The following is a 27,990-nucleotide window of genomic DNA, read 5'->3' as shown; positions in this document are numbered from 1 at the left end:
CTCCTTTCAATTTTCTGTGATCTTTGTTTGTAGATGACATGAAACTATACAGAGAAAACCTTAAAGACTCCACCAAATTATTCATTTGAATAAATGAATAAATTATTCATTAGAATAAACGAATTCAGTAAACTTGCAGATAAATAATATACAGGAATCAGTTATGTTTTGATACACTAATAATGAAGTGCAGAAAGAGAAATTAAGAAAAAAATCCCATTAACCATTTTACCAAAAAGAATAAAATACTGAAGAATAAACATAACCAAGGTAGGGAAGGACCTGTACTCTAAAAACTATAATCATTGATGAAAGAAATTGAAGACACCAACAGGTGGAAAGCTATCCATGCTCATTGTTTGGAAGAATTGATATCATTGTTTATACAACTCAAAGTAATCTACCAATTCAGTACAATTCCTATCAAAATATCTATGGCATTGTTCACTGAACTAGAACAGATAATCCTAAAATCTGTGTTGAACCACAAAAGACCCTGAATAGCCAAAGCAGACTTGAAAAAGAAGAATAAGGCTGGAGCTATCACTATTCAGATTTCAAGATATATTTGAAAGCTATACTAATCAAAACAATATGGTATTGGCACAAAGATAGACACATTGATCAGTGGAACAGAATTGAGTCCTCATAGAAAAACCCATACGTCTATGGTCAATTTTAACAAAGGAGGCAAGAATATACAATGAGGAGAAGACTGTCTCTTCAAAGAATGGTGTTGAGAAAACTGGACAGCTGCATGCCAAAGAATGAAATTGTACCACTTTCCTACTGCATAGACAGAAATGAGGTAAAAATGAATTAAAGACCAAAGTATGAGACCTAAAATCATTAAAGCTCTAAAAGAAAACATACAGTAGTAATCTCTTGAACATCAGTCTTAGCAACATTTTTCTAGATTAGTTTTAAAGTTTTTGAAGAGAATATCTTTGCAAAGACCAGTAGACTGTATTTATGGAAATCTACTCCTGGGCTTTCTCTTCTGACCATTGATCTATTTATCTATTCTATTGTCAATACCAGTGTCTTGCTTACGGTGGCTTTCCTAGTGAGTCTTGAGGTCAGGGAGGGTCAATCCTCCATCCGTTTTCTTCAATATTATGTTGGCTTTCTGGATCTTTTACCTCTTCATTTAAACTTCATAGTCATTTTGTCAATATCCATTAAGTAGTTGGCTGGGATTTTGACTTTCATTACATTGAATCCATGGATCAGTTCTTTTAGGAAGAACTAACATCTGAAGAATATTGAATTTTAATACAAATAAATATGGAGTCGCTCTTCATTTATATTTATTTCTTCTTTGATTTCATCCTTCAGAGTTTTAGAGTTTCCTCTGTATAGATCTTGTAGATATTTTGTTAGATTTAATGGTGTTAATATAAATGGTATTATTTTTAATTTTTAAATTCTACTTGCCCATTGTTTGTATATAAGAAAGCAGTAGACTATTGGATAAAGGGTTTATTAGTTCTTGGGGCTGCCTTCTTTTTTTTTTTTTTTCTTTTTAGATATTCTGTATAGATGATCATGTTATCTGTGAACAGACTCTGTATACTTTTTATTTCCCTTTCTTGTCCTAACGCATTGACAGGGACTTGCAATATAGTGTTGAAAAGGAGTGATCCAAGAGACCTCTGTGCTTTGTACGTAATCTTAGTGGAAAACTGAGTTTCTTGCCATTAAATACAGTAGCTGTAGGTTTTTTGATGATACTCTTTATCAAGTTGAGGAAGCTTACCCTTATTGTAGTTCTTGCAGAGTTTTTTTTTTTTTTTTTTATCATGATAGGTGTTTGGATTTTGCCATATTTTATATGATCATGTAATTTTTCTTAAGTCTTAAAATTTCTTAATCTGACTTTTATTTTTTTTTTATTTTTTTTTTTTAAAGATTTTATTTATTTATTTGACAGAGAGAGATCACAAGCAGATGGAGAGGCAGGCAGAGAGGGAGATAGAGGGAAGCAGGCTCCCTGCTGAGCAGAGAGCCCGATGCGGGACTCGATCCCAGGATCCTGAGATCATGACCCGAGCCGAAGGCAGCGGCTTAATCCACTGAGCCACCCAGGCGCCCTTAATCTGACTTTTAAACAGGATTTAGATATATTATCTCTTAGAGAAGTTATTTGAACTTCCTAAGCATTAGTTTCCTGTTAGGAACCATGTATGCAACTGATTTTCTGCTGTTAAAAAAACAGCAGAAATCAGTTGTCTACCTTATAGGTTGTGAGGACTTAAGATAATGCATATCAATGCTTTCCTTAATGCCTATCATATAATAAACAATAATTATTAATTGTCAGCTGTCTTTGGCAAATAGAAAAGGGATAATAAATGTAATAATGTTAGAAAATAAATCTCTGGGGCACCTGGGTGTCTCAGTCAATTAAGTGTCTGCCTTCAGCTCAGGTCATAATCCCAGGGTCCTGGGATCAAGTCCTGAGTTAGGATCCCTGCTCAATAGGGAGTCAGCTTCTACCTCTGCCCCATCCCCTGCTTGTGCTTGTGCATGCTCTTTCTCTCTCTCTTTCAAAAATAAATAAATAAAACCTCAAAAAATTTTTTTCTGAAAAATAATGAGGTTAGTTCACCTAATGAGATGTGTCAGTAAGGCCAAATAGGAATTTGAGTGGAGATTGTGGAATGTTTTATGGAGTATGTGGATAATTTTTAGAGTTTAAAATTGCATTTTATTTTTGGGTATATTAAGGGGAACAATTGTGTTTTTAACTAGTATACATAAATCAGAATGGAGTTTGCTTTATAATAATTCCTTTTTTTGAAACAGATTCAAGATTTTTGGAAAGTTACCACTGATTTCTTTACGAATCTCAGATAAAAAACTGCAAGGAATTCTGGAATTGATTGAAAGCATTCCGAAACCCACACCTGCAACTGAAACATATGCCCCTGCCAAACCATTTCAGGTAATGTTTTTACAAAATTGATAAAAATGCAAATTAAGGAAACTGGACAACTTTACCCACAAATTTTGGGTAAAATAATTTAATTCATTTTCAAGAAAGCTTTAAAAATTAGATTTTAGCGGCAACTGGGTGGCTCAGTTAAGCATCCAACTTGATCTCAGCTCAGGTCTTGATCGCAGGGTTGTGAGTTCAAGCCCCGTAATGGGCTCCATGCTGGAAATGGAGCCTGCTTTAAAAAAAAAGTTGGGGCACCTGGGTGTCTCAGTTGGTTGAGTGTCCAATGCTTGATTTCAGCTCAGGTCATGATTTCAGATTGTGAGATTTGAGCCCTGCATCGGGCTCTGCACTGGGCATGGAGCCTGTTTAATTAAGATTCTCTCTCTCCCTCTCGCCGCTGCCTCCCCCACCCCATGTTACTCTCCACCTCTAAGAAAAAAAAAAATTTTTTTTTTTGACATTGTAAAAGAGAAAATGATGAAAGAATAAAAGGTCAAATCTTAAAGAAAATTATGTCATAAGTCTGCCTTTCTTCACTGGTCTGGCTTGTAGTCACTCTCCTCAGTGGTAACACTGTTAACTGCTGCTTCTCTGGTTTCCCACAATGTCTATGGCATACACTATGGCATGCTCACTTATGTGCGTGTACATACGTACTCTTATGTTCTTCAAATTTACATAAATTCCATCATTATACTTATCTGAACCTGTATTTTTTCATCATTATCGTATTTTATATACATTAGAGTTATCTTCGTATTAGCATGTACAGATCTGCCTTTTACTTTAGAGCAATATAGTATGGAATTGTGCAAGTGTGACAACATCCCCTTTTGATGGACATTGACGTTGTTATGAGAGCTCACAGTTCTGCTTTCAGCTTCCTCGTACATATATTTGGGTATATTTTTATCCATTGGATAAATTCGTACATGTGGAATTGCTCAGTGAATTTTAGGTTTTCATGAACTTTGCCAAACTTTCTTTTGTAAAGTGAGTACCCATTTGTAGTCCCACCAGCAGTAAATGAGTGTTTGTTTCTCTGTTCTTTATTAGTATTAACAATTTAACATTTATTCTATTAAATGAAAAGATGTTATATTCTGGCTTTGATTTGCATTTACAAGTAACATAGGACTTATGTTCATGAGTTTATTGGGTGTTTGACTTTCTGTTTTTTAAAACTGCTGTGTTTGTCTTGTGTTGTGTTGTGGTTTTCCAGTTAAAGAAATTGTTGCTGTTTGTCCTTTACTAACATTTTTTCTTTGTTTTTCCTTGGATTCATTTATTTTTGGCATGCGCAAGTGTTTGCTTTTTACATGTTCAGACTTACTAAGGTAGGATGCGTGGGTGGCTCAGTCAGTTAAGCATTTACCTTTGGCTCAGGTCATGATCCCAGAATCCTGGGATCAAGCCTGGAGTTTGTTAGGGTCCTTGCTCAGCAGGGAGCCTGATTCTCCCTCTGCCTACCTCTTTCTCTTCCCCCCCTCCTCTCCCTCTGACAAATAAATTAAAATCTTGAAAAAAAAAGTCATTAAGGTTTTCCTTCATGATTTCTCTGTCTTATTCTATGCACCTTATTTCTTATGAAGAAAATTTCATATCCATTTGGAAATAAATGGAATAAATGGAAATAAATGGAAGATATCCATTTGGGGCAATTGGATGGATCAGTCCGTTAAGCGTCTGCCTTCAGCTCAGGTTATGATCTCAGAGTCCTGGGGTTGAGTCCCGCATTGGGCTCTTTGCTTAACAGGGAGCCTGCTTCCCCTTCTTCCTCTGCCCCTTCCCACTCTCCACACCTGTGCTCTCTCTCTCAGATAAATAAAATATTATTTAAAAATCCAGTCATGTTTTTCTCTCTTTAAACATTTTGATTTCTTTTCATGTTTAACTTTTTTATTTTGAAATAATTTCAAACTTACAGAAAAATTGTAAAAATAGTATAAAGAACTTGATCAAACCCTGTAAGAGGAAGTTGCTGACATATTATACCATAACCCTGAAAACAGTAGTGTTTTGTAGTATTTTTTCATAATCTGTTGCTGAGTTTTTTGTTAAGAGGTTCTTTGGAAGAGGAGAGGTTTTAAGTATTAATGAAATCCACTTTGTCAGTATTTTCTTCTGTGGATGAAGGTTTTTATATTTCAACTCTGGAATCTTTGCCTAACACAAGATCAAGATTTTTCCTGTGTTTTATTCTAGAAATTTTGTAGTTTTAGGTTTTATATTCAGATCCATGATCCATTTTCTGTTAAACTTTTATGTGGAACATGTGATAAGTTACTGTTTATACATTTGTATTTTTAGTCATTTCAGTTTCATTTGTTGAAAACACTTCCTTTTTCCATTAGTTGAGCATTTTGAGGGGGCTCTTTTTTACTCCAGTGATACTCCTTTGATTTTTATCTATTCCCTTGCTGATACCATAATGTCTTATTTACTACATGTCTTCATGGTAAGTATTATGTATGCATGTATGTATATATGTTGGCACGTAACCCCTTCTTCAGTGTTAACAGGAATTTTCCTGGGACTGTCTCGTGAATTTGGTTATTCCATCACTTTTATGCTATGTTGATGGCACCTCTGAGTAGTTTCTTGCATAAGGTATATTGTATTTTAAACTTTTATTTATGTTTTCTTCTTAAATACTTCTAAGTTTAAAAAAAAAGTACTTGGATAAATGTTCGCTTCATTCTTAGTTATCACTGAAGGCTCAGAGGACTCTTCTCTCTCCCATCCCCTAAACTTAATCTGTATATCAAAGGCTGTCAAACCTATGGTCTACATTAGATGTTCTTTTTAAAATCTAATGCCTTTATAAAAATAGGCAGAGAATAACTATGTAATATGTCTTATACTGAATTTCTGTTAGTGTCCAGCCACACATTTGGCAAAAGATTACTGCATAAGGTCATCTGTTAATTATTTATATTCAACACTAGCCCAACTCTAGATTTTGCATATTTTTATCATTAATCCTTATCACAAGCCAGCAAGTACTAACAGTCATTATTTTGCTCAGGGAACAGACTCTTAAGTTAAATACTTTGCTAAGATCATAAAGCTTGTAGCTTTTAGCTTGCAGAGCCAAATTTTGAACTCAGATTTTTTTTCTCTCTCTTTCTTTAAACAAATCTACAGCCCTACAGCTGACATTTTTTCTGCTCTTTTCATGCTGCTTTCTGTATAAATGACATCCTAATCTGCAGGGACTTTATTTTCTCCCTTTTCCAGTTTTCTAAGAAAGTTCAGTCCAAAAGACTAGATCATTACTAAGACTTTTAATTTAACTTGAAGGGGTTTCATAGGTTAAAGAAAAGATTTTTTTTTTTTTTTTTTTTTAAAGATTTTATTTATTTATTTGACAGAGAGAAATCACAAGCAGATGGAGAGGCAGGCAGAGAGAGAGAGAGGGAAGCAGGCTCCCTGCTGAGCAGAGAGCCCGATGCGGGACTCGATCCCAGGACCCTGAGATAATGACCTGAGCCGAAGGCAGCGGCCCAACCCACTGAGCCACCCAGGCGCCCCAAAGAAAAGATTTTTAAACAAAGAATCACCCCTTCATGGATATCTTGTTTGGATTGTCTCAGAAATAAAATTTCAGTCACAGGTCTGAAAAATCTTAACACCTAAATAGCTCTTGAAACTAAATGCTTCTGTTTACTTCCTATAATTTTATTTTTCTTCTTAATTTTTATTTCAGCTTTATTAAGGTACAGTTGACAAATAAAACTATAAAATATTAATGTGTACATTGTGGTGGTTTAATACATGTATATGTTGCAAGAGGATTTAACTGTCTAGTTAATTAACACATTCATTCTTCACATACTTGTTTTTGGTGAGAACATTCAGTTCTACTCTCTCAACAGATTCCTGTTACTCAGTACAGTGTTGTTGATTATGGTCACCATATTTTACATTAGATCCTCAGCCTTACTCACCTTGAAGCTGAAAGTTTGTACCCTTTTACTAACGGCTCCCTATTTCCTCCACTGTATAGCCCCTGGCAACCACTTCTGCACTCTTGCTAGGAGTTTGACCTTTTTGTTGTTAAATTCCACTTATAAATGATACTGTGCAGAATCTTTCTTAGTCCTGCTTATTTCACTTAGCATCATGCCCTCAAGTTCCTTTTATGTTGTCACAAATGACAGGATTTCCTTCTTTCTCATGATTGAGTGATTTACATAATGTATATAAATGTGTGTCTGTGTGTATATAATCTGTATTATATATATTATATAAATGCCATATAAATATAATATATATATTTTATACATATTATATAAATGTCATGCTTTTATTCATTCACCTGTTTGATGGACACTTTTCCCACATCTTGGCTATTGTGAATACTGCGGTAAACATGGGCATGCAGATCTCTCTTTGATATCCTGTTTTCATTTCCTTTGGAAAAACCAGAAAAGAGATTGCTGGATTACATGGTAGTTCTAGTTTTCATTTCCTGAGGAACTGCCCACTATTTCTTTGGTGACTGTACCAATTTATATGGCGGGATTTCCTTTCTCTCCAAATCCTCTCCGATACTGGTAACCTGTTGTCTTTTTTTTTTTTCCCTAGTTTTTTTTTTTTTTTCTTTTTAAGATTTTATTTATTCCTAAGAGGGAGAGAGAGGCAGAGGTTGAAGTAGGCTCCCTGCAGAGCAGAGAGCCTGATTGGTACTCCATCTCAGAAACTCTGGGATCATGACCTGAGCCAAAGGCAGATGCTTAACCGACTGAGCCACCCAGGTGCCCTATTTTCAGGTTTTAAAACTTTTTATTTGTAAATTAAAAATGGTGCATTGCAATAATTAAAATCATTTGAACAAAAAAAATGGCCCTGTGATTAAACCCTATAAATCCTGTTTTACGGCCTGTGAGATGTCTTGAATCACTTGGTTTTTACTCTAGATTTCACTGTTTTCCCACCCAGCATCTTCCTTCACCAACTTGCAAGTTCTATTCCTTTCCTGCCAGCCAGCTGGCAGATGGGAGTGGCAGACCCAGCCTTCCCTTGTCAGTGTAGTCTTTTAAACTTGATCCAACCTCTTTGCATGTTACAAAGTTACACAGCTAAAAGAAGTAAAATAAAGTAATGCTCATAAATGTATAGTGCATGTTGGCAGCGTGTGTCCTACTATGATGCTCATGCTTGCTTCTCCTGTTCATTTGTTTCTCCTGTTTTTCTACCTTCTTTGATACTGATGTATTGAATTTCTCAGTCTCAGCCATATCACGTTTGTCAGACATGGTTGCAGAGGAGGCAGAGTGTGGTGCATAAGTAAGTGAAATCTGGGCAGTAGCTGTGCTGGGTCTGTTGTCTTTTTGATAATGGCCATCCTAACAGATGTCGGCTGGTATCTCATCATTTTGATTTACATTTCCCTTATTAGTATCGGGCATCTTTTCATGTGTCTGTTGACCATCTGTATGTCTTCTTTGAAAAATGTCCATTTCCTCTGCCCATTTTTTAATCGAATTGTTTGCTGAGTTGAATGAATTCTTCATATGATTGAGATATTAATCCCTTATCAGATATATTATTTGCATATATTTTCTCCCATTCAGTTCATTACCTTTTCATTTGTTGATAGTTTCCCTTGCTGTGCAGAAGCTTTTTAGTTTGAGGTAGACCCACTTGTTTATTTTGCTTTTGAAATCTGATCCAACAAACTATTGCCAAGATTGCTGTTAAGGAGCTTACCTGGCTGTGTTTCCTTTAGCAACTTTATGGCTTCAGGTCTTCCATTCAAGTCTGCAATCCATTTTAAGTTGATTTTGTGGATGAGAAAGGAGTCCAGTTTTATTCTTTTGCATATGGCTGTCCACTTTCCCCAGCACCATTTATTGAAGAAACTGTCCTTTCCTTGTATATTCTTGGCTCCTTTGCCAAAAATTAATTGATTGTTAACTCATAGGTTTATTCCTGGGCTCTCATTTTAGTTCCACTGATTTACAAATCTGTTTTTTGTGTTGTTGCCATATTGTTTTGATTACTTTAGTTTTATAATAGAGCTTGAACTTAGGAAGTGTGACGCCCCCGGCTTTGTTCTTAAGATTGCTTTGGCTATTCAGGGTCATCTAGGTGTTAGGATTATTTTTTCTACATGTTAGGATTATTTTTTCTACATGTATATAATACATTACTCGACTTCTGATAGAAATTGCATTGAATCTGAAGATTGCTTTGAGTAGTGTGTACTTTTTAACAATACTGCTTTTTGTAGTCCTTAAGTGTGAAATATCTTTTCACTATTTGTGTCTTCAGTTTCTTTCATCAGTGTTTTATAGTTTTCAGGGTATAGATTTTCCTTCTCTTCGATTAAATTTATTCATAGGTATTCTTTTTGATAGAGTTAAAAATGGTAATTCTTGAAATCAGATAATGTGACATCTAAATTGTTTGCTTTTCCTAAATAGTTTCCACTAGTTCTTCCCCTTTCCCAATAACTTTTAGAATCAGCTTTTCAATTTTACAAAAAGATTTTCCTGGGATTTTGATGGTGATTTTATTGTATTACCAATTTGGGGAGAATTGACCTTTTAACAATATTGAATCTTTCAGTCCATTAACGTGATACATCTTTTCATTTATTTAGGTCTATTTCTTTTTTTTTTTTTTTAAGATTTTATTTATTTGACAGAGATGCACAGTGAGAGAGGAGATATAAGCAGGAGGAGTGGGAGAGGGAGAAGTAGGCTTCCCATAGAGCAGGGAGCCCAATGTGGGGCTTGATCCCAGGACGCTGGGATCATGACCCGAGCTGAAGTCAGATGCTTAATGACTGAGCCATCCAGATGCCCCTATTTAAGTTTTTTCAGAAGTATTTTGTAGTTGAAATGTACATGTGCTTCACATGTTTTGGTGTTCTGTGTCCTCTGAAAATCCACATATTGAAACATTAAACCTAATAGCTCAGAATGTCACTGTATTTGGAGATAGGACCTTAAAAAGTGGTTAAGTTAATATGAGGCCATTAGAGTGGGTCCTGATGCAGTCAGTGTGGCATCTTCATGAGAAGTAGAAATTCAGACACAGAAAAAGACACCAGAGATGCACATGTATAGAGAAAACCCCATGGCGGGAGTAGGAGTGCAGCAAGGAGGAAGACATCTGCAAGCCTAGGAGAGCGGCCTCAGTCAAAACAAATGATGCCAACACCTTGATCTTGAGCTTCTTATCTTTCTGAACTGTGAGAAAATAAATTTCTGTTGTTTAATACCCCCAGTCAATGGAATTTTGTTATGGCAGCCCTTGAAAACTAATACAGGTTTTGGACCAGAAAGTGAGGTGGTGATGTAACAAATATGTTGTAGTAGGCTTAGCACTGGATAATAAGTAGAATGTGAAAGGGGGTTTTCAGGCAAGGTTATTCTTGTGATAAAGTGGGAAAGAACTTGGCTGAATTGTTTTCTAGTGTAGAAGTTGTAGGTGATGAATTTGGATATTTAGTTGAGATTTCTAAGTAAACTGTTCAAGACATGGTCTTATTTTTTCCTAATTGCTTAGAGTAAAATGCAAGAAAAGATATTTTTAAGAAGGATATGTTAAATCAGTAACAGAACTTAAAGATTTGGAAAGTGCTTAGCCTGTCCATATTGCAAAAATGGAGAATTGTGTTAGAGAGAAAGCCAGGGGTATTTGCACAAACACTTGATAAAGACATGTGACTCCTGGCTTTAATCCATTATCTCACCGAAGCCAGGAATAGAGATGGGGCTCTACCAGCTGAAGTACTACCAGCTTAGACTAAAGAGGGCAGAGTCAGGACAAAATGAAGAAAATCCCTTGTAGTTCTGGGATACTACAGGGTAGGACAGTAGGCCATCCAGCTGGGAATGTGCTTTATTCTTCAGTAAAAGGGAAAAGAATAATCTTGAAAGCTAGTCTGAGATCCACAGTGGTGCCATTACCAACATGGGCTCAACAGGTATGGGTTTTGGGGGCTAAAGTTCCCTCCTGGATTTCTAGAATGGTTCCACTTTCTTGGTTTCAGTGGGTCATTCTGCTACTTGGCAGAATGTCCGCTATGTGGCAGGAGTGTATTAATCTTATCTTTTTTTTTTTTTTAATTAAAAGGTTTTTTAAATTTATTTGACAGGCAGAGATCACAAGTAGGCAGAGAAGCAGGTGGCTGGGTGGGGGGTGGGGAGCCTGATGTGGGGTTTGATCCTGGGATCCTGGCCTGAGCCAAAGGCAGAGGCTTTAAACCACTGAGCCACCCAAGCACCCCTAGCCTTATCTTATTAGGTATGATAATAGCTGTCAGTTTTTCCATCTTATTTCCTAGATTGAGGGAGGTATTCTTTTATTCCTAGTTAGCTAATAGTTTTATTTGTATCAGGAATATTTGTAGCATTTTATGGAATGCTTTTGCTGTATCGGTTGTAATCATACAGTTTTCTTCTTTATTCTTTTAATATGATAGATTACGTTGATTCTTGAATGTTGAACTAGCCTTGCATTCCTAATGTAAGCCTCATTTGTTCATGATATATTATCCTTTTAGTACAGTGTTGGATTTATTTGCTAATTTTTTGTTAAGGATTTTTGGATTTATGGTCATACATGATCATGGTTTCTACTTATTAGGTGTTGCATATGATATCAGAGAAAGTCCATCCTTGTCAAATGAATTGGAAAAAGTTTCCTTCTCTGACTTTACAAGATATTTTGTAAAGAGTAGATATTGTTTCTATCTTAAATACCAGTGAAGCCATCTGTGCATAGAGTTTCTTTATTGAAAGACTTTGAAATTGTTTCGTTTTTGCTGGACCGTATCTGTTTATTCTTGCATAAGCTTTGTAAGATTTTCTCTGTCAAGGAATTGGTTTCATCCAAGGTGTTGAATATGTGGAAGTAAGGTTGTTCCTAACCTTCAGATGACTTTAGGATCCATAAGGATATCTCATTCATTTATTAGCTAGCTCTTTTCAGATCCAGAATTTCTCCTTGAGTTCTTCTTAAAATTTCTCTCTTCAATAATGTTTTATTTTTTCTTTTTTAAGATTTTATTTATTTGTCACAGCAAAAGTGGGGGGAGCAGCAAAGGGAGCAGGAGAAGCAGGCCCCCACTGAGCAGGAACTGAATGCAGGGCTGATGTAGGACACCATCCCAGGACCCTGGAATCATGACCTGAAGCCAAAGGCAGGCATTAACTGACTGAGCCACCCTCATTTCTATTTGTTATGACATCATTGTTGGAATTTCCTTTAGCTCTTTCTCCATGGTCCTTTTTAGCATTCTGAGCATATTTGAGGCATTAAAAAAAAGCCTTTTTAGGAAGTCTAGCGCCTTACTTCCTCCTGAACTGTGCTTGCTAATTTTGTCTCTGTTATAGGCCGTTCTTATGTGTTTCTTTGCATAGATTGTCATGTTTTGTAATCAGACAAAAAAATTATGAGAAAACTATAAACGTGTATGCTCATTAGCATAGATAAAAAAATCCTTAAAAAATACTACAGCCAAATAGTATGATATATTATAATCAAATGCATTTACCTTATGAAAACAAAAATGACTCACCAGTCAGGGTTATTAATCATATTCATGGAATAAAGGAGAAAAAGTTATGATCATCTCAATAAATGAGGAAAAAGTATTGACAAAACCCAACAATTATTGATGGTAAAAACTTCTTTAAAAAATTTGAGAGAGAGAGAACACAAGCGGAGAAGAGGGAGAGGTAGAGAGAAGCAGACTCCCTGCTGACCAGGGAACTTGACTGTGGGCTTGTTCCCAGGACCATAGGATGTTTAACCCCCTGGGCCACCCAGGTGCCCTGATGAGAAAATCTCTTAAGTTGGGAATAGAAGAGTTTCTTCCTCATAAAGGACATACAGGAAAAACCTGTAGCTAATATTGTATTTAATTTGAAAACGACTGGATGCTTTCCCTGTAAGATCTAGAATAGTTCAAGAATACCTTTTCTCACCATCTCTATTCAAGTTGATAGTGAATGTTCTAGTTTCTGCAAAGAAATCAAGAGAAAGGATTAGGAAGAAAAAGTAAAACTGTCTTTATTTGCAGATGAAATGATCATTTATGCAGAAAGTCCTAAGGAATGTAGAAAAATATCACTAAAAATAGCAAGTTTGCAAGATATTTTATCAATGTAAATAATTGTTTCTAAAAGTGAAAAATATTCCATTCATAACAACATTAAAAAGGACTGAATACTTAAGAAAAAATTAATAATAGAAGTACAAGACGTGTAAACCTTAAACTGCAGAACATTTCTGTAAACAAAGAAAACCTAAACATTGGAATGATATGCATAATCGAAGGAGTGGAGGCCTGACCTCATGGAGTTGGCAGTCTTCAAACTTTGTAATTTCTCACCACCTCAATCAGAATATGGAAGATTTCTCTTCTGGAAATTAACAAGCTAATTATGAAAGTATATACAGTAATGTAAAGGACACATATTAGCCAAAACAATTTATTATTTTTAATGTGAATTCCAGCATAGTTAACATAGTTAACATACACAACATACATTGTGTATGTTAACATAACATACATAAACATAGTTAACGTACATAGTTTACATTCATTTCAGGTGTACAATACAGTGATTCATCACTTCCCTATATTACTTTGTGTTCTTCAAGATAAGTGTACTCTTAACCCCCTTCATCTATTACAAAGCCACCCCCGCCATTATAACCACCTGTTTGTCCTCTGTAAATAAAAGTCAGTTTTTTGGTTTGTCTCTCTCTTTTCCTTTGTTTGTTTCTTAAATTCCTCATGGGAGTGAAATTCCGTGGTATTTCTTTCTCTGGTTTATTTCACTTAGGACCGTACTCTCTAGATCCATCCATCTTGTTGCAAATGGCAAAATTTCATTCTTCTTTATAGTTGAATAATACTGTGTTGCCCATACATACCACATCTTTATCCATTCATCTATTGATGGAAACTTAGGTTGCCTTCATAATTCTAGCCAAAACAATTTTAGATAAGAATAATATTCGAGGTTTTCTAATATTTGATTTCAAGGTTTATTTTATAGCTATTTTATTAAAGTGGTTTTGTTTGGTATGGGAATAGACATATAGATCAATGAAGTAGAATAAAGCTTGGATATAAATGTACACTATAATACATGGTCAAGATATATTTGATATCATAAAAAGATGCCAGCCGAAATAAGTGGGGGAAATGTATTAGTTCTTTCAAAAAATGATTTTGAAATAACTAGATTTCTGGAGTTGTTATATAATCTGGAGACATGTTCAAGGATGTTTATGGTAGCACTATGAGTAAAAGCAAAAAATCTGTAAATAATACGTATATTTATCAACAGTGTAGTGGGCAAATAATATTGCAAATATGCAGTATAGTAAGGTAGTGAGAATGAGCGATCAATCAATTATGTGTAAAATTTAAACATTGTTTTGTAGAAGAATGTCTTAGAATATTTAAGATACTCCTTTTTGGTACAGTTTAGAAAGAAACAGGATAAAGAATGTTAAAGAATATTAGAGAATTATTAGTAGGACATAAAAATAAGTAAATTAAAGTGAAGTTGTGACCAGTTGTAGGGAATATAATCGAGGAGAATCACATGAGATGCTTCTAGGTATGGTATACTGCTGCTTAGAATGTTTTTCTTAGTTTTTGGTCTGGGTAGAAGATTCAGGTATGTCTTTTTTTATTATTTTATCACATTGCGTTTTATGTTTTTATGTGCTATATTTCTCCAAGCAGTAAAAAAGTCAATTTAATGAAATGTTTTTCAAAAAATGAAAAGTAAAACTGAGAACTTCATATCTCTGTAGGTTTAAAATATTGGGATTGGTTATTTCCTGTGAATGTCCTGATAGGTTTTCTTATTTAGTGAGACACTGAGTTAACATTGTATCTAAGATCTTTTCCTACTTGAAGCCTGTCAACAAGAAAATTAATATAATAGTTCTGTGATTTTTATTTAGCCTTGAAATTGTAAAACCACTTCTTGAAATCTGTATTTTAAAATTTACTTTCCTAATTCAGACTGGATTTTTTTTTCTTAGTTCAAAGTGGGATTTTTTTTTTCATTATCAAAACTGTCTTAGGACTTTGAATAAAAATCTTTGTGCTAATTAACAGTGAATTACTTTTCTTCCAGATGCAAAGGTCCACCTCTGTGGGAACAACACAGATTTCACAGAAAATGCTTCCTTTCTTGGAACTTCCATGTGTTGATGATGGTAAAATGAAACTGGTTTAGGAAGTTTTCTGTACTAAAGTGTATTATGAATATAATTTTCATTTTGAGACTATACAAAAAATTGCAGGCAATAGCAGATATGTATATGTTTTCCAGAAATTTTCACTAAAATTCCTTTAAGATAATAGAAGTGGGATATTCCTTAAAGTCGCTTTTGCAGCAAGAATTTTTTGGTAAATAAAAGTAAAACTCATGATCTCACAAAATCGACTAGTAAATTAATCTTCTTTGTCTTTCTTTGAGCTAGGAGCCCCTATGAAACGCTATGGATTATATAATTTATAATGTTGCTTAGTTATTTGGAGAATCTTGTCATAGTAAAATTTTAGTTTTATTTTTATATTTTCCTCTTATGTTATTAAACAACAAAAAAAAGTCAGGCCTTAATACCTACATTCACACGTGAAAAGTGGTAAATATTTTGACACCAGATACCTGCTTTCCTTGGCCACATTGGAAAGAATTTTTTAAGCCTATTTTTAAGGCCTTAAAAATTGCTTAATCTTAAGTAGCTGAAGTTACCATGTCAATCTTCAGTTTTCTAGAGAACATTTTTCTTTCTGTGTGGGTAAGGGGCGGGAAGGAAATGTTTGTGAGATCTTCTGCCCTAAATTCAGTTTTTGGTCATTAGGGATATATACTTCAGGTAGTTTTAGTTTCCTTTAAATCTTCTTTTAATGATTTTACTAGTTTTGGAGTTGTTTTTAGTAGCAAATTCTAGAAATCTATTGTATATATATGTGTATATACACACACAGACACACATACGCACACACGCACATACACATATCCACGAATGAAACCGTGATTGATCGCCGTTTCTTCATCCAAACCTCAGGGTCTGCTTTATGCTTTTAATATTGCAGACTTTGTAACTCAGCCCTATTTTTGTTACCCAGGTAGAACAAGCAAATTAGTATATTACTTTGAAAATACATGTTGCATATAATCATTGGCATTGGCATTTGCTATAAACTTTTCTTTTGCAGGGCACCTGGGTGACTCAGTCAGTTGAGCATCCAACTTTGATTTCAGCTCAGATCATGACCTCAGGGTCATGAGATCACGCCCAGCATTGGGGGAGCCTAGCATGGAGCCTACTTAAAATTCTCTCCCTCTGCCCACTGGTGCATGTACATTCTCTCTCTCAAAAATAAGAAATGAAATTTTTGTTTGCAGTTTCATACTAATGACTTTAAAAGGTGATGTTCATTAATCTAAAGGTGAACTTTGTATTTTCTATGTTTTTTGTCATCAAAAATGTTATTTTCAGACAAGCTCTATTATTTTCTCATCTTTTTATTTAATCTTGAACTATTTAGATTGCTAATGTATTAGTATTCATATTTATCTCAGAAAAATTATAAAAATGTTATTAAATCAGTCATTTTGATTATTGACTTAAATAATGTTCTACAATATTTAGATTCAGAGGAAGAATTTTTTGATGCACCGTGTAGTCCCTTGGATGAACCTCCTCAATCTCCCTCTGAACTTCAAAGTTATCAGCCGAAGAAGTTTCAAAAGCTGTATTGTTCAAAAAATATGATTCAGTGTAAAATAAGATTTGAAGTGCCAGAGGTATGTACCATGGTGAAATTAATACGGCTTCTTTACATTGTCATTGCTGCTATTCACCGTATTTATATCGTCTCTTTACTAACATGACTCCTGTTTCATCCAGTTTAAGCTGAATCCAAATGTTGCTATGTGATTTTTCCTTTCTTTTCTTTGAAGATTAATTTTCTTAATCACAGATTAGAGGTTTAGATCATATGTTATGGTTATTATACATATTTATTAAAAATAGTTTATACAACATAATTGTATATGTATGTGTGATGTAAAATCTTTCCTAAATTTTAAGTACAGATCATATAAATACCTTATATCTCCATTTATAGCCACTATCTACATAAATAATTTTTTATTTTGGTAGTGGTAGTTTCTTTTTTCTTTTTTCTCTAGGTTTTGATTCAGTTTTATCACCTTGTTGGAGATTGTGAACTACCTGTGGTAGAGGTTGATGTTTTAGGGTTGGGCACAGATGTGGAATTTAGAACATTTGATTTGAAAGCGAATGCCTTTTTGAAAGAGTTCTGCCTAAAATGCCCAGAATACTTTGGTAAGCATCTCAATTTTCTTAAAGTAATAAACTTTTATTGTTTGACTCCCTACTAGAGAGTTTAAAATTCTCTAGGCTTTAAATCAGTACATTTATTAAAACATCCTCAAAGAAATACTATATTATGAATTGGTTGTCTATTTTTATCTTTTACTTGGAAATCTATAAAGGTAGATCAAAGACAAAATGAAGATTCCTTTTCATAAAGGAAAATAAAATAGACCTGGTTTAATTTTAAATCTAACTCAATACTACAATGCTGGATTAGTTTCCTATTGATAAGGTAACAATTTACCACAGACTGAGTGTCTTCCAACCACAAAAATTTGTTATCTGTTATTCTGTTAGTCAGTAATTTGACGTAAGTCTTAACAGGTAAAAATCAAGGTGCCAATTAGAGTTCCTATATAGAGAATCTAGGGGAAGATCCATTTCCTCGCTTATTCAGTTGTTTCCAAAACTCATTTCCATGTGGTGTAAGTCTGCTTCCTGCTACTAACAGGTAAGGACTGGCCTTAACCCCCACAGGCCTAAGTCCTTGCATTTGGTTCTCTATATCTCAGAACCAGTACAGGGTGATAGATCCTTCTCATGTTGTCATCTCTGATCTCAGTCCAAGCTAATTTCCTCTTTACCTAATTGCCTTTGCAAAGACCCTTTTGCTATATAAGGTAACATATTCTCAGGTTTAGGCAGACATAACATGGATGTCCTTGGGTCTCAGGGCACAACATTATTTTGTCTACTATAAACATTTTATGTCCCATAATCAGAATGGATATATTTTATTATACCTTGGATAGTATATCCATTTACTTTGTTAGGCATTTAGGAGAGGGTATTATATATATTCCTTTATATTTTTGGGTTTATTCTTGTAAGACTATTGTTGGAATGATTTAGATAATTTGTTTCTAATGTGAATGCCTTTATTTCTTTTTCTGACCTAATTGCTCTGGCTAGGAACTTCCAGTACTATGTTGAATAAAAGTGACAAGAGTAGGTACCCTTGTCTTATTCCTGATTTAGAATAAAAGCTTCCAGCTTATACCATTGCATCGGATGTTAGCTATGGGCCTGTTATATGTGGTCTTTACTACGTTGAGGAATGTTCCCTCTCTACCCACTTTGTTGAAAGTTTTTATGTAATTGGATGTTGAATTTTATCAAATGCTTTTCTTCATCCATTGAGATCATAATATTTTAATACTTCATTTTGTTAACACAGGCTATCACATTGATAGGTTTGTGGATGTTGAACCATCCTTGGAATGTAAGTAAGCAGGAACCATCCTGCTTACTTATGGTGTATGATCCTTTCAGTGTCTTGTTGAATTTATTGTGCTTATATTTTGTTGAGGATTTTTGCATCTATGTTCATCTAAAATCAATTGGCCTGTATCTGGATTTGGTACTAGGGTAGAACTTGACTTGTAAATGAGTTTGTGTTTCCTCCTATTTTTCAGAATCATTTCATTAAGCTTAGTATTAATTCTTCATTTAATATTTGTAGTATTCATCAGTAAAGCTGTCTGGTCCTGGACTTTTGTTTTTTGGGAGGCTTTTGATAACTGATTCAATTTCTTTCTTTCTTTTTTTTTTTTTAAAGATTTTATTTATTTATTCGACAGAGAGAAATCACAAGTAGATGGAGAGGCAGGCAGAGAGAGAGATAGGGAAGCAGGCTCCCTGCTGAGCAGAGAGCCCGATGCGGGCCTCGATCCCAGGACCCTGAGATCATGACCCAAGCCGAAGGCAGCGGCTTAACCCACTGAGCCACCCAGGCGCCCACTGATTCAATTTCTTTATAAATAATTGGTCTATGTGTGTTTTTTATTTCTTGAAAGGTTATATGTTTCTAGGAATTTATCCACTTCTTTTTATTTTTCTTAATTATTTTCATTCATGCAATTTTTTCTGTAAATTTGAAATTAATTCCAAATAAAAAGTTAACTATACAATGTTTTACTTCCTGAGCTCAGTTATATATATATATATATATATATATATATACACACACACACATATATATGTTTTAATATTAAGTTAAATATTAAAAGTTTATATGTTTAATATTGTAATCTAAACCAGATTTCTATATCTTTTTTTTATTCAAACCTATACTTTATTTTTTAACTTTGAAACCTGTCTTCATTTTTTTTTTATTATGTTACATTGGTCACTATACAGTGCATCATTAGTTTTTGATGTAAAGCTCCCTGATTCATTGCATATAACACCGAGTGCTCTGTGCAATACATGCTGTCTTTAATACTCATCACCAGGCTAACCCATCCACGAACCCTCCTCCCCTCTAAAACCCTCAGTTTTTGTTTCTCAATGACCTTTTGTATTTATTTGGTTATTAGTTGTAATGTCTCCTTTCTCATGCCTGATTTTATTTAAGCCCACCTTTTTTTTTTCTTGGTGAATCTAGCTAAGGGTTTGTGCATTTTGCTATCTTTGAAAGGATCCAGCTCTTAGTTATACTGACCTTTTCACCTTTTTTTTTTTTTTAGTTTCTATTGCCTTTATTTCTGCTCTGATATTTTATTTCTTTCTAATTTGGTATTTCAGTTCTTTTTCTAGTTCTTTGAGGTATAAAGTTAGATTCTTTGAGTTTTTTGTTTCAAGAGGTAGGCGTTGCTGTTCTTTGCCCTCTTAGAAATACTTTTGTTGCATTTCATAAATTTTGGTATATTGTATTTATGTTCTTATTGGTCCAAGGTATTTTTAATATTTTTTCTTTTGATTTCTTTGTTGACTGGTAAAAATTGTCAATATCTGCAGTAATTCTTTGTAGATCTTTGTAAAACTGTCACTATTTGCAGGTGACATGATATTATATATAGGAAACCTTAAGGATTCCACCAAGATGCTCTTAGATCTAATCAGTAAATTCAGTGATGTTGTTGGATAGCAAAATACAAAATTCTTTTGGGTTTCTATACACTATGAGAGGGAGAAGTTAAGAAAACAATCCAACAATTTGCAATTCCATCAAAAAAATAAAATGCATAAGAATAAAATTAAGGAAGTGAAAGACCTATATACTGAAAATTATAAGAGTGATGAAAAAAAAATCAAGACAAATAGGTAGTCTGTGCTTATGGATTGGATTAATTAACATGGTAAAGTGTTCATGTTATCCAAAGCAAATCTACAAATTCAATGCAATCCCTATCTAAATTTCAATGACATTTTGCACAGAAATAGAAAAAACAACTCTAAATTGATTCTAGGAAAACTGGGAAGCTATATGCAAAACAATGAAACTGGACTATGACTACTATCTTACATAATCCACAAAAATTAAAATGAAATAAAGGCTTAATGGAAGGCCTGAAACCAGAAAACTCTTGGAATTAAATATAGGCAGTAAGTGCCTTTACCTTAGTCTTGTGTTGATTATTTGGGTCTGATTCCAGATGCAAAGAAAAGAATAAACAAGTAGGACTACATTAGACCAAAAATCTTCTGCATAGGTAAGGAAGCCATGAACCAATTGAACCATTCCTACTGAATGGGAGAAGATGCATGCAAATCACAAATCTGATCAATGGTTAATACCTAAAATATGTAAAGAATTTCTGCAACTCAATAAGCAGAAAACCAATTCAATTTAAAAAAAAAAAAGGGCAGAAGGTCTGAATAGACATTTTTCCCCCCCAAAAATCATTAAGGTGGTTAACAGGTATATGAAAAGGTGCTGATATCACTATTTATTGGGGGAACTGCTGCTTGAAACCACAATGAGATATGACCTCACACATATCAGAGTGGGTATCATCAAAAAGACAAGAACTAACAAGTGTGGGTGAAGCTATGGAGAAAAGGAAACCCTTATGTACTATTATAAGTGTAAATTAGTGCAAACATTATAGAAGACAGTGTGTACGTTCCTCAAAAATTAAAAGTAGAATATCATATGATCTAACAATTCCACTTCTAGGTATTTTCCCAAAGAAAATGAAAACACTAGCTTGAAAAGATAAATGTACTCCATGTTCATTGCAGCACTGTTTGTAATAGCCAAGATGTGGGAACAGCCTAAGCGCAATCAATGAGTGAACACCTAAAAGATGGGAAATCTTTATTCACACATATAAAAAAACACACAACAGAATTCTATTCAGCCATAAAAAAGAATGAAATCTTGCCATTTGTGACAACATTTATGGACCTTGAGAACATTATGCTAAGTGAAATAAGTCAGAGAAAGATACCATCTGATCTGACTTATATGTGGAATATTAAAAAAAAAAAAATCCAAGCTGATAGGTAAATAGAAGATTGGTGATTGCCAGAGGCAGGGGGCAGGGAAAGTTCAGTAGGCATGGGTGAAGGGGATCCAAGAGATAGGAAAAAATTTCCAGTTATAAATCAGGAGGATATAAAGTATAACATAGTGGTTATAGTTAACATACCAAATTGCTTATTTGAAAGCTACTGATAGTAAATCTTGAAAGTCCTCATCACAAGGAAAAATAAAATTGTAGCTATGTTTGAGGACAGATATTTAACTAGATAATTGTGATGCTCATTTCTTAATATATACAAATATTGAATCATTCTGTTTTATACCTGAAGCTAATACGTTATGTATGACTTAATTTAAAAAAAGAGAACTGATATAGTAGGTTAATTTTTAATTTTATAAAGCTTTTTTATAACAGAAGAACATTGTATATGATTAGAAATGACATTAAAAATATTAGTTAACTATTTTTGGAGCAATTTTTTATTTACAGTGCGGTTGAGCAGTTTAGATATAGGGATTTCCCTCTGTACTTTCACGTGCATAACCTCTCCCATTATAACATCCGCCACCAGAGGAGGACACTTGTTGCAGTTCATGTACATTGACACAGTATACCCCATGTCCATAGTTTATGTTAGGGTTCATCTTAGTGCTATGAATTCAAAGGGTTTTGGACACATGTATAATGACATGTATGGAGCATTATATTACCATGTGCAGTGGTTCCAGTGCTTTAAAAATCTTCTGTATTCCACCTCTTCATCCTTTCCTGTCCTGCTGCTCCTCCTGGCAACCACTGAGTTTTTTTACTGTATCTATAGTTTATCCTTTTCCTGGAATGTCATGTAGCTGGGATCATACTATATACAGCCTTTCAGAATGACTTTTTTCAGTTAGTAATATGTATTTATTTCCCTATCTTCTCATTACTCAACAGCTTACTTCTTAGTACTGAATAATGTTTCATTGTATGTTGTACCACAGTTTGTTTTTCCATTCACCTTCTGAAGGACGTCTTGGTTGTACACAGGTTTTGAGAGTTCTGAATAAAGGTTCAATAAACGTCTGTATGAAGGTTTTTGTGTGGGCATAACTTTTCAACTGCTTTGGGTAAATACCAAAGAACATCACTGTTGGGTTATATGGGAAGAATACATTTAGTTTTGTGAGGAACAATCAGGCGGTCTTCAAGGGGTCTATACCTTTTAGCATTCTCATCAGCAATGACTGAGAGTTCCTGTTGCTTCATATTCTCCTCACTAATATTTGATGTTTGTCTCTTTGATTTTGAGCATCCCAATAAGGTATGAAGTGGTATCTCATTGGTTTTTTAAAATTTGCATTTCCTTGATGATCTGTATAGATCATCTTTTTCATATGCTGATTTGGCTTCTGTAGATCTTCTTTGGTGAGTTGTTTGTTAAGGTGTTTGGTCTGTTGTTTCAGTGGTGTTTATTTCTTGAGTATAAGAGTTCTTTGTATATTTTGGATAACAGCCCCTTATCTGATGTGTCTTTTGCAAATATTTTCTAATCTGTGGCTGGTCTTTTCATTTTATTAGCATTGTTCTTCACAGAACAGGATTTTTAATTTTAATGAACTCCAAGTTACGAGATTTTTTTTTTTCCATGGATCCTCTTGACTTGCCTCTAAAGAGTTACTATCAAAATGAGGGTATCTAGATATTCTCTTAGGTTATCTTCTTGAAGTCTTCTAGTTCTGCATTTTACATTTAGATCTGTGGTCCATTTTGAGTTGATTTTTGTGAAGGGTATAATCCCTGTGTAGCTACTTTTTTTTTTTTCTCCCTCCTGTGGGTATCCTTTTTTTCCATCATCATTGGTTGAAAAAACTGTATAAGTGATAATGTAAGTGGTATTGTGTTTTCAATTCCAAATTCTCCTTTGCCAGTTTGGGTATATAGGAAAGCCTTTGACTTGTTAATTAACCTTGTATCTTACAACCTTGATTTAATGGCTTATTGGTTCTATTGAGGGTTTTTTGTTGTTGCTTCTTCCACAGTTTTTACACAGATGATCATGTCATGTGTGAACAAAGTTTTATGTCTTGTTTTGCAAAAATAAGAGAAATACCTTTAATTCTTGTCTTAAGAATTAAGACATTAAATACCTTTAATTCTTGTCTTAAGTTTTTGCAGACACAGTTATGATACTGAAAAATCAGTAAAAAGGAAAGGGCATCTTACCTTGTTCCTTAGCGTGAAAACCTTGAGTTTCTCACAGTTAAGTATGTAGTTAGCTGCAGGTTTTTAGAAGATAATCTTTATCAAGTTAGGAAGTCCTTTATTCCTAGTTTACTGAGAGTTTTTATCATGAATGGTTGTTGGATATTGTCATATGCTTTTTCTGCATCTGTTTAAATGATCATATTGTTTTTTCCTCTGTAGCCTATAGATGTCATAGAGTACATCAGTTGATTTTCAAATGTTGAGCCAGTCTTGCAGTTTGGGATAAATTTTACTTTGTCATGGAACACATTTCTTTTTACACTTGGTTGGAATCAGTTCTGTGTGTGTGTGTGTGTGTGTGTGGTAGCTGTTGTATCTGTGTTAATGAGGGTTACTTGCCTGCAGTTTACCTATTTTTTTTTTTTTTGGAATGCCTTTGTGTTTGTTTTGGTATTAGGGTAATTCTGACTTAGTAGAATGAGTTAGCAAGTACTCCTTCTGTTTGTGTCCTCTGAAAGGGGTTGTATAGAATTGGTATAATTTTCCTTAAAGGTTAATTAGGGTTCACCACTGAACCCATCTGGGCATGGTGCTTTCTTTTCTGGAAGGTTATTAGTTATTGACTTGATTCCTGTAATAGATATGAACCTATTTAGATTTTCTGTCCTTGTGAAAATTTGTCAGATTGTATCTATTTCAAAGAATTGGTACATTTCATTAGGTTATCACTTTTGTGGACATAATTGTTCATAGTATTCTTTTAACTATCCTTTTAATGTTACCATTATTTCTCCTCTTTTATTTCTAATATTAGTAATCTATGTCCTCCTTTTTTCTTAGTTAACCTGAATAAAGGCTTATCAATTTTTTTGATCTTTTCAAAGAAATTTTTTGGTTTCCTTAATTTTTCTCATGGTTTTTTTTTCAGTTTCCTTGATTTTTATCTACTTTTTATTATTTCTTTTGCTTACTTTGGATTTATTTTGCTCTTTTTTTCTAGTTTTCTAAGGTGAAAGCTTTGAAGTTATTGATTTATATCTTATTTTCTAACATATACATTCAATGTTATATATCCTTCTAAGCAGTGCTTTTACTATATATAGCCCACAGCTTTTGTTAAGGTCTGTGTTCATACTTACTTTTTTTTTTTTTTTTAAGATTTTATTTATTTGACAGAAAGAGATCACAAGTAGGCAGAGAGGCAGACAAAGAGAGAGGCAGGGAAGCAGGCTTCCTCCTGAGCAGAGAGCCTGATGCTGAGCAGAGAGCCTGATGCGGAGCTCCATCCCAGGACCCTGAGATCATGACCTGAGCTGAAGGCAGAGGCTTTAACCCACTGAGCCACCCAGGCGCACCCATACTTACTTCTAATGTTTTTAAATTTCTTTTGAGATTTCTTCTTTTACCCATGTATTATTAAAAGTGTTTGTTCTCCAAATATTTTGGAATTTTCCAGCTATATTTCTTAATGATTTGTAGTTCCATTGATTTTTTTACTTTTTAAAATTCAATAAGGTGTGTTTTATGGCCCAGAATGTGGCCTATCTTGCTGATTAGTCCATGGGAGCATAAGAAGATGTATTCTGCTGTTTGTTGTTGGATGGAGTAGTCTATAGATATCCATTATATCCCATTGACTAACGGTGTTATTATCAAGTTCAACTATGTCCTTACTGATATTTTTGTCTGCTGGATCTGTCCATTTCTGATGGGGGATATTGAAGTTTTTAACTATGACAGTGGATTCGTCTGTTTCTCCTTTCAGTACTCAGTGTTTTGTTTTGCCTCACATACTTTGACGCTTGGTTGTTAAGATGCATACAACTTAAGGATAGTTGTGTATTCATGGAGAATTGACCCCTTTATCATTATATAATACCTTTCATTATCCCTTACAGTTTTTCTTGCTTTGGAGTCTGCTCTTTCTGAAAATTAACGGAGCTATCTCTGCTTTCTTTTTATTAGTATTTACCTGCAGTATTTTTCTCCATCCATTTGCTTTCAGTGTATATGTGTCTTTATATTTAAAGTGTGTGTGTGTTATTTATTCATTTGTGAGAGAGACAGAGCACACAAGCAGGGAGATAGGTAGGAGTAGAGGCAGAGGGAGAGGGGAAGCAGGCTCCCCGCTGAGCCAGCCAGGAGCCTGATGTGTGGCTCAATCCCAGGACCTGGAGATCATGACCTGAGCCAAAGGCAGATGCCTAACCCTTTGAGCCACCCAGGCACCCCTTAAAGTATGTTTGTTTGTTTGTTTGTTTCTTTCTTTCTCTTTCTTTCTTTCTTCCTTCCTTTCTTTCTTTTAAGATTTTATTTATTTGTTTGACAGAGATCACAAGTAGGCAGAGAGGTAGACAGAGAGAGAGGAGGAGGTAGGCTCCCTGCTGAGCAGAGAGCCTGATGCGGGACTCGATCCCAGAACCCTGAGATCATGACCCAAGCCGAAGGCAGTGGCTTAACCCTCTGAGCCACCCAGGCGCCCCTTAAAGTGTGTTTCTTATAGACAGTATATAGTTGGGTCTTGTTTCTTTTGGTCCACTGTGGCAATCTGCATTTTTTAATTGATATACTTAGACCATTGATGTCCAAAGGGATTATTAATATAAGCTGGCTTTAAAAAAATTTAAAGGTAGTAGTGCTTTCCATTTATTTTTGAGACCATGTAAATCTAGATTAATTGACGGGCTCACTTCATAGGGTGTATATGGCTTTTGATCTCAGGGTTGTGAATTCAAACCCCCTGATGGTGTAGAGCTCACTTTAAAAAAAATGTATTCTGCTTACGTGTGTATAAAAGCACTCTGGCTGTCATAGAATCTGATGTTCTTTTGATGATTAGCTTCTTAATGTTTGTAAGTGAATCAAGTTTTAAATGGAAGCTATTTTGTAAAATACTTTAAACTCATGTCGGATTTTTTTCCTCCAGTAGATTGAGGGACTCAATATGAGGGAATCACAGAACTAAACTAAACATAAAAATTTATCCCAGCTACTATTTATGGGAATTAAGAAAGGCAGAGAATATGCTTATCTCAAGATTTAAGAGGGTCATCCTCTCTGGGAACTCACTCACAGGCAAAGCTGTCAGTTAACTACTATCCTGAAAACCGCCCTCCCTTTTTTGAGCCCTGGATTGAATATGGTCTTGGTATTTAGAAAAGTAAATTAAGTATTGCTGTCTGGAAGCTTAATCATTGGATATGACTTACACATTTCAGTTCCATATTTACACTTGTTCTGTGGCCCTTGAGAACTTGAGTGTGGTCGACTTCATTATGATTATCTTCTGCTGAGAAAACCAGTATACACAACAGATACAGAGTTTTTAACTTTATTATGCTTTTTAGCATCAAGAAACCGTTTGCTCCTGTGATTGGAAAGAAAAGTGAACCAATTTGATAGTGCTCTCCAGTAATCCAGAAGTATTATAGCCATTTTCAATTATACTTATTTTTTGTTTGTTGCCCAAGAGGGCAGGATAAGAAAACCCTAGCTTACAGAATACTGATACACAGTTGCCTCTGCACCTATTTCTGTAATATTTTTGCTTTTTTTTTTTTTTTTTAAGTGGGAGTGGGAGGAAGTGAATAGCATAGTTTCTTGTAAATGATCAGTAAATAGTTCTGTGGATAAATAAATGTGTGAGAAAATTCAGGACCTTTTTTTACAGTTTGAAATGCAAGTAGCATCTGAAGTAGAAAGCTGGCTTAATAGCTAATGAAGTTTTAAATCTGGAAGATTCTGTGGAATATGTTGTATTTTTTTTCCTCAAAAGTATTATGATTGATTTGTAGTCCTTTCTTCCACTATCTAGATACTGATTTAGAATAGCCATAAATAATTTGGTGATGATAGTTTTAAAGCCCTTATACAAATGCTGTTTTATAGTAGTTTTCCTACTGTTTTCTGAAGTTTTGGTCAGAAGCAAGAATACAACTAGTAAATTATATGACAATGGAGTTTATTCTAATTTAAACTAATATACAGAAAAACTTAGTTTCTTATCACATACCTGATCTGTCTTCTGAAAAATAATGGGCTTTCAGGGCATCGATGATTTTCTTTCTAGGCATTTCTGTGACTCAAGGCCACAATTCTCTTCATGGCCTTTCATTGTTCATAATAATTACTCACTTTTTTCTTTAACTGATTGCTGCTTTTTATTTTTAACCTTACTTCCGATCAAAATTTAGAAGGATAAGACTGTTTCACATTGTGGCATAGGAGATGGGTAGGGAATTGTGG

General features: G+C 34.4%; 1 protein-coding gene across 4 annotated transcripts in view; it reads left to right on the top strand.

Annotated features, from left to right (window-relative positions):
• Positions 1–27,990, top strand: part of VPS13A (vacuolar protein sorting 13 homolog A) — a 224,577-nt gene that overhangs the window by 74,221 nt on the left and 122,366 nt on the right. For all 4 annotated transcript variants that reach the window (XM_059142057.1, XM_059142058.1, XM_059142060.1 and 1 more), the window contains exons 23-26: positions 2,809–2,947; positions 15,070–15,151; positions 16,598–16,752; positions 17,140–17,296. In XM_059142057.1, the coding sequence (XP_058998040.1) occupies positions 2,809–2,947; positions 15,070–15,151; positions 16,598–16,752; positions 17,140–17,296 (533 nt within the window). The remainder of the gene's footprint in view (positions 1–2,808; positions 2,948–15,069; positions 15,152–16,597; positions 16,753–17,139; positions 17,297–27,990) is intronic.

Source organism: Mustela lutreola, chromosome 12 (assembly GCF_030435805.1).
Source record: "Mustela lutreola isolate mMusLut2 chromosome 12, mMusLut2.pri, whole genome shotgun sequence".
Classification (NCBI taxonomy): domain Eukaryota; kingdom Metazoa; phylum Chordata; class Mammalia; order Carnivora; family Mustelidae; genus Mustela; species Mustela lutreola.
The sequence above is the reverse complement of the archived record's forward strand: the minus strand, read 5'-3'. Positions and strand labels throughout refer to the sequence as shown.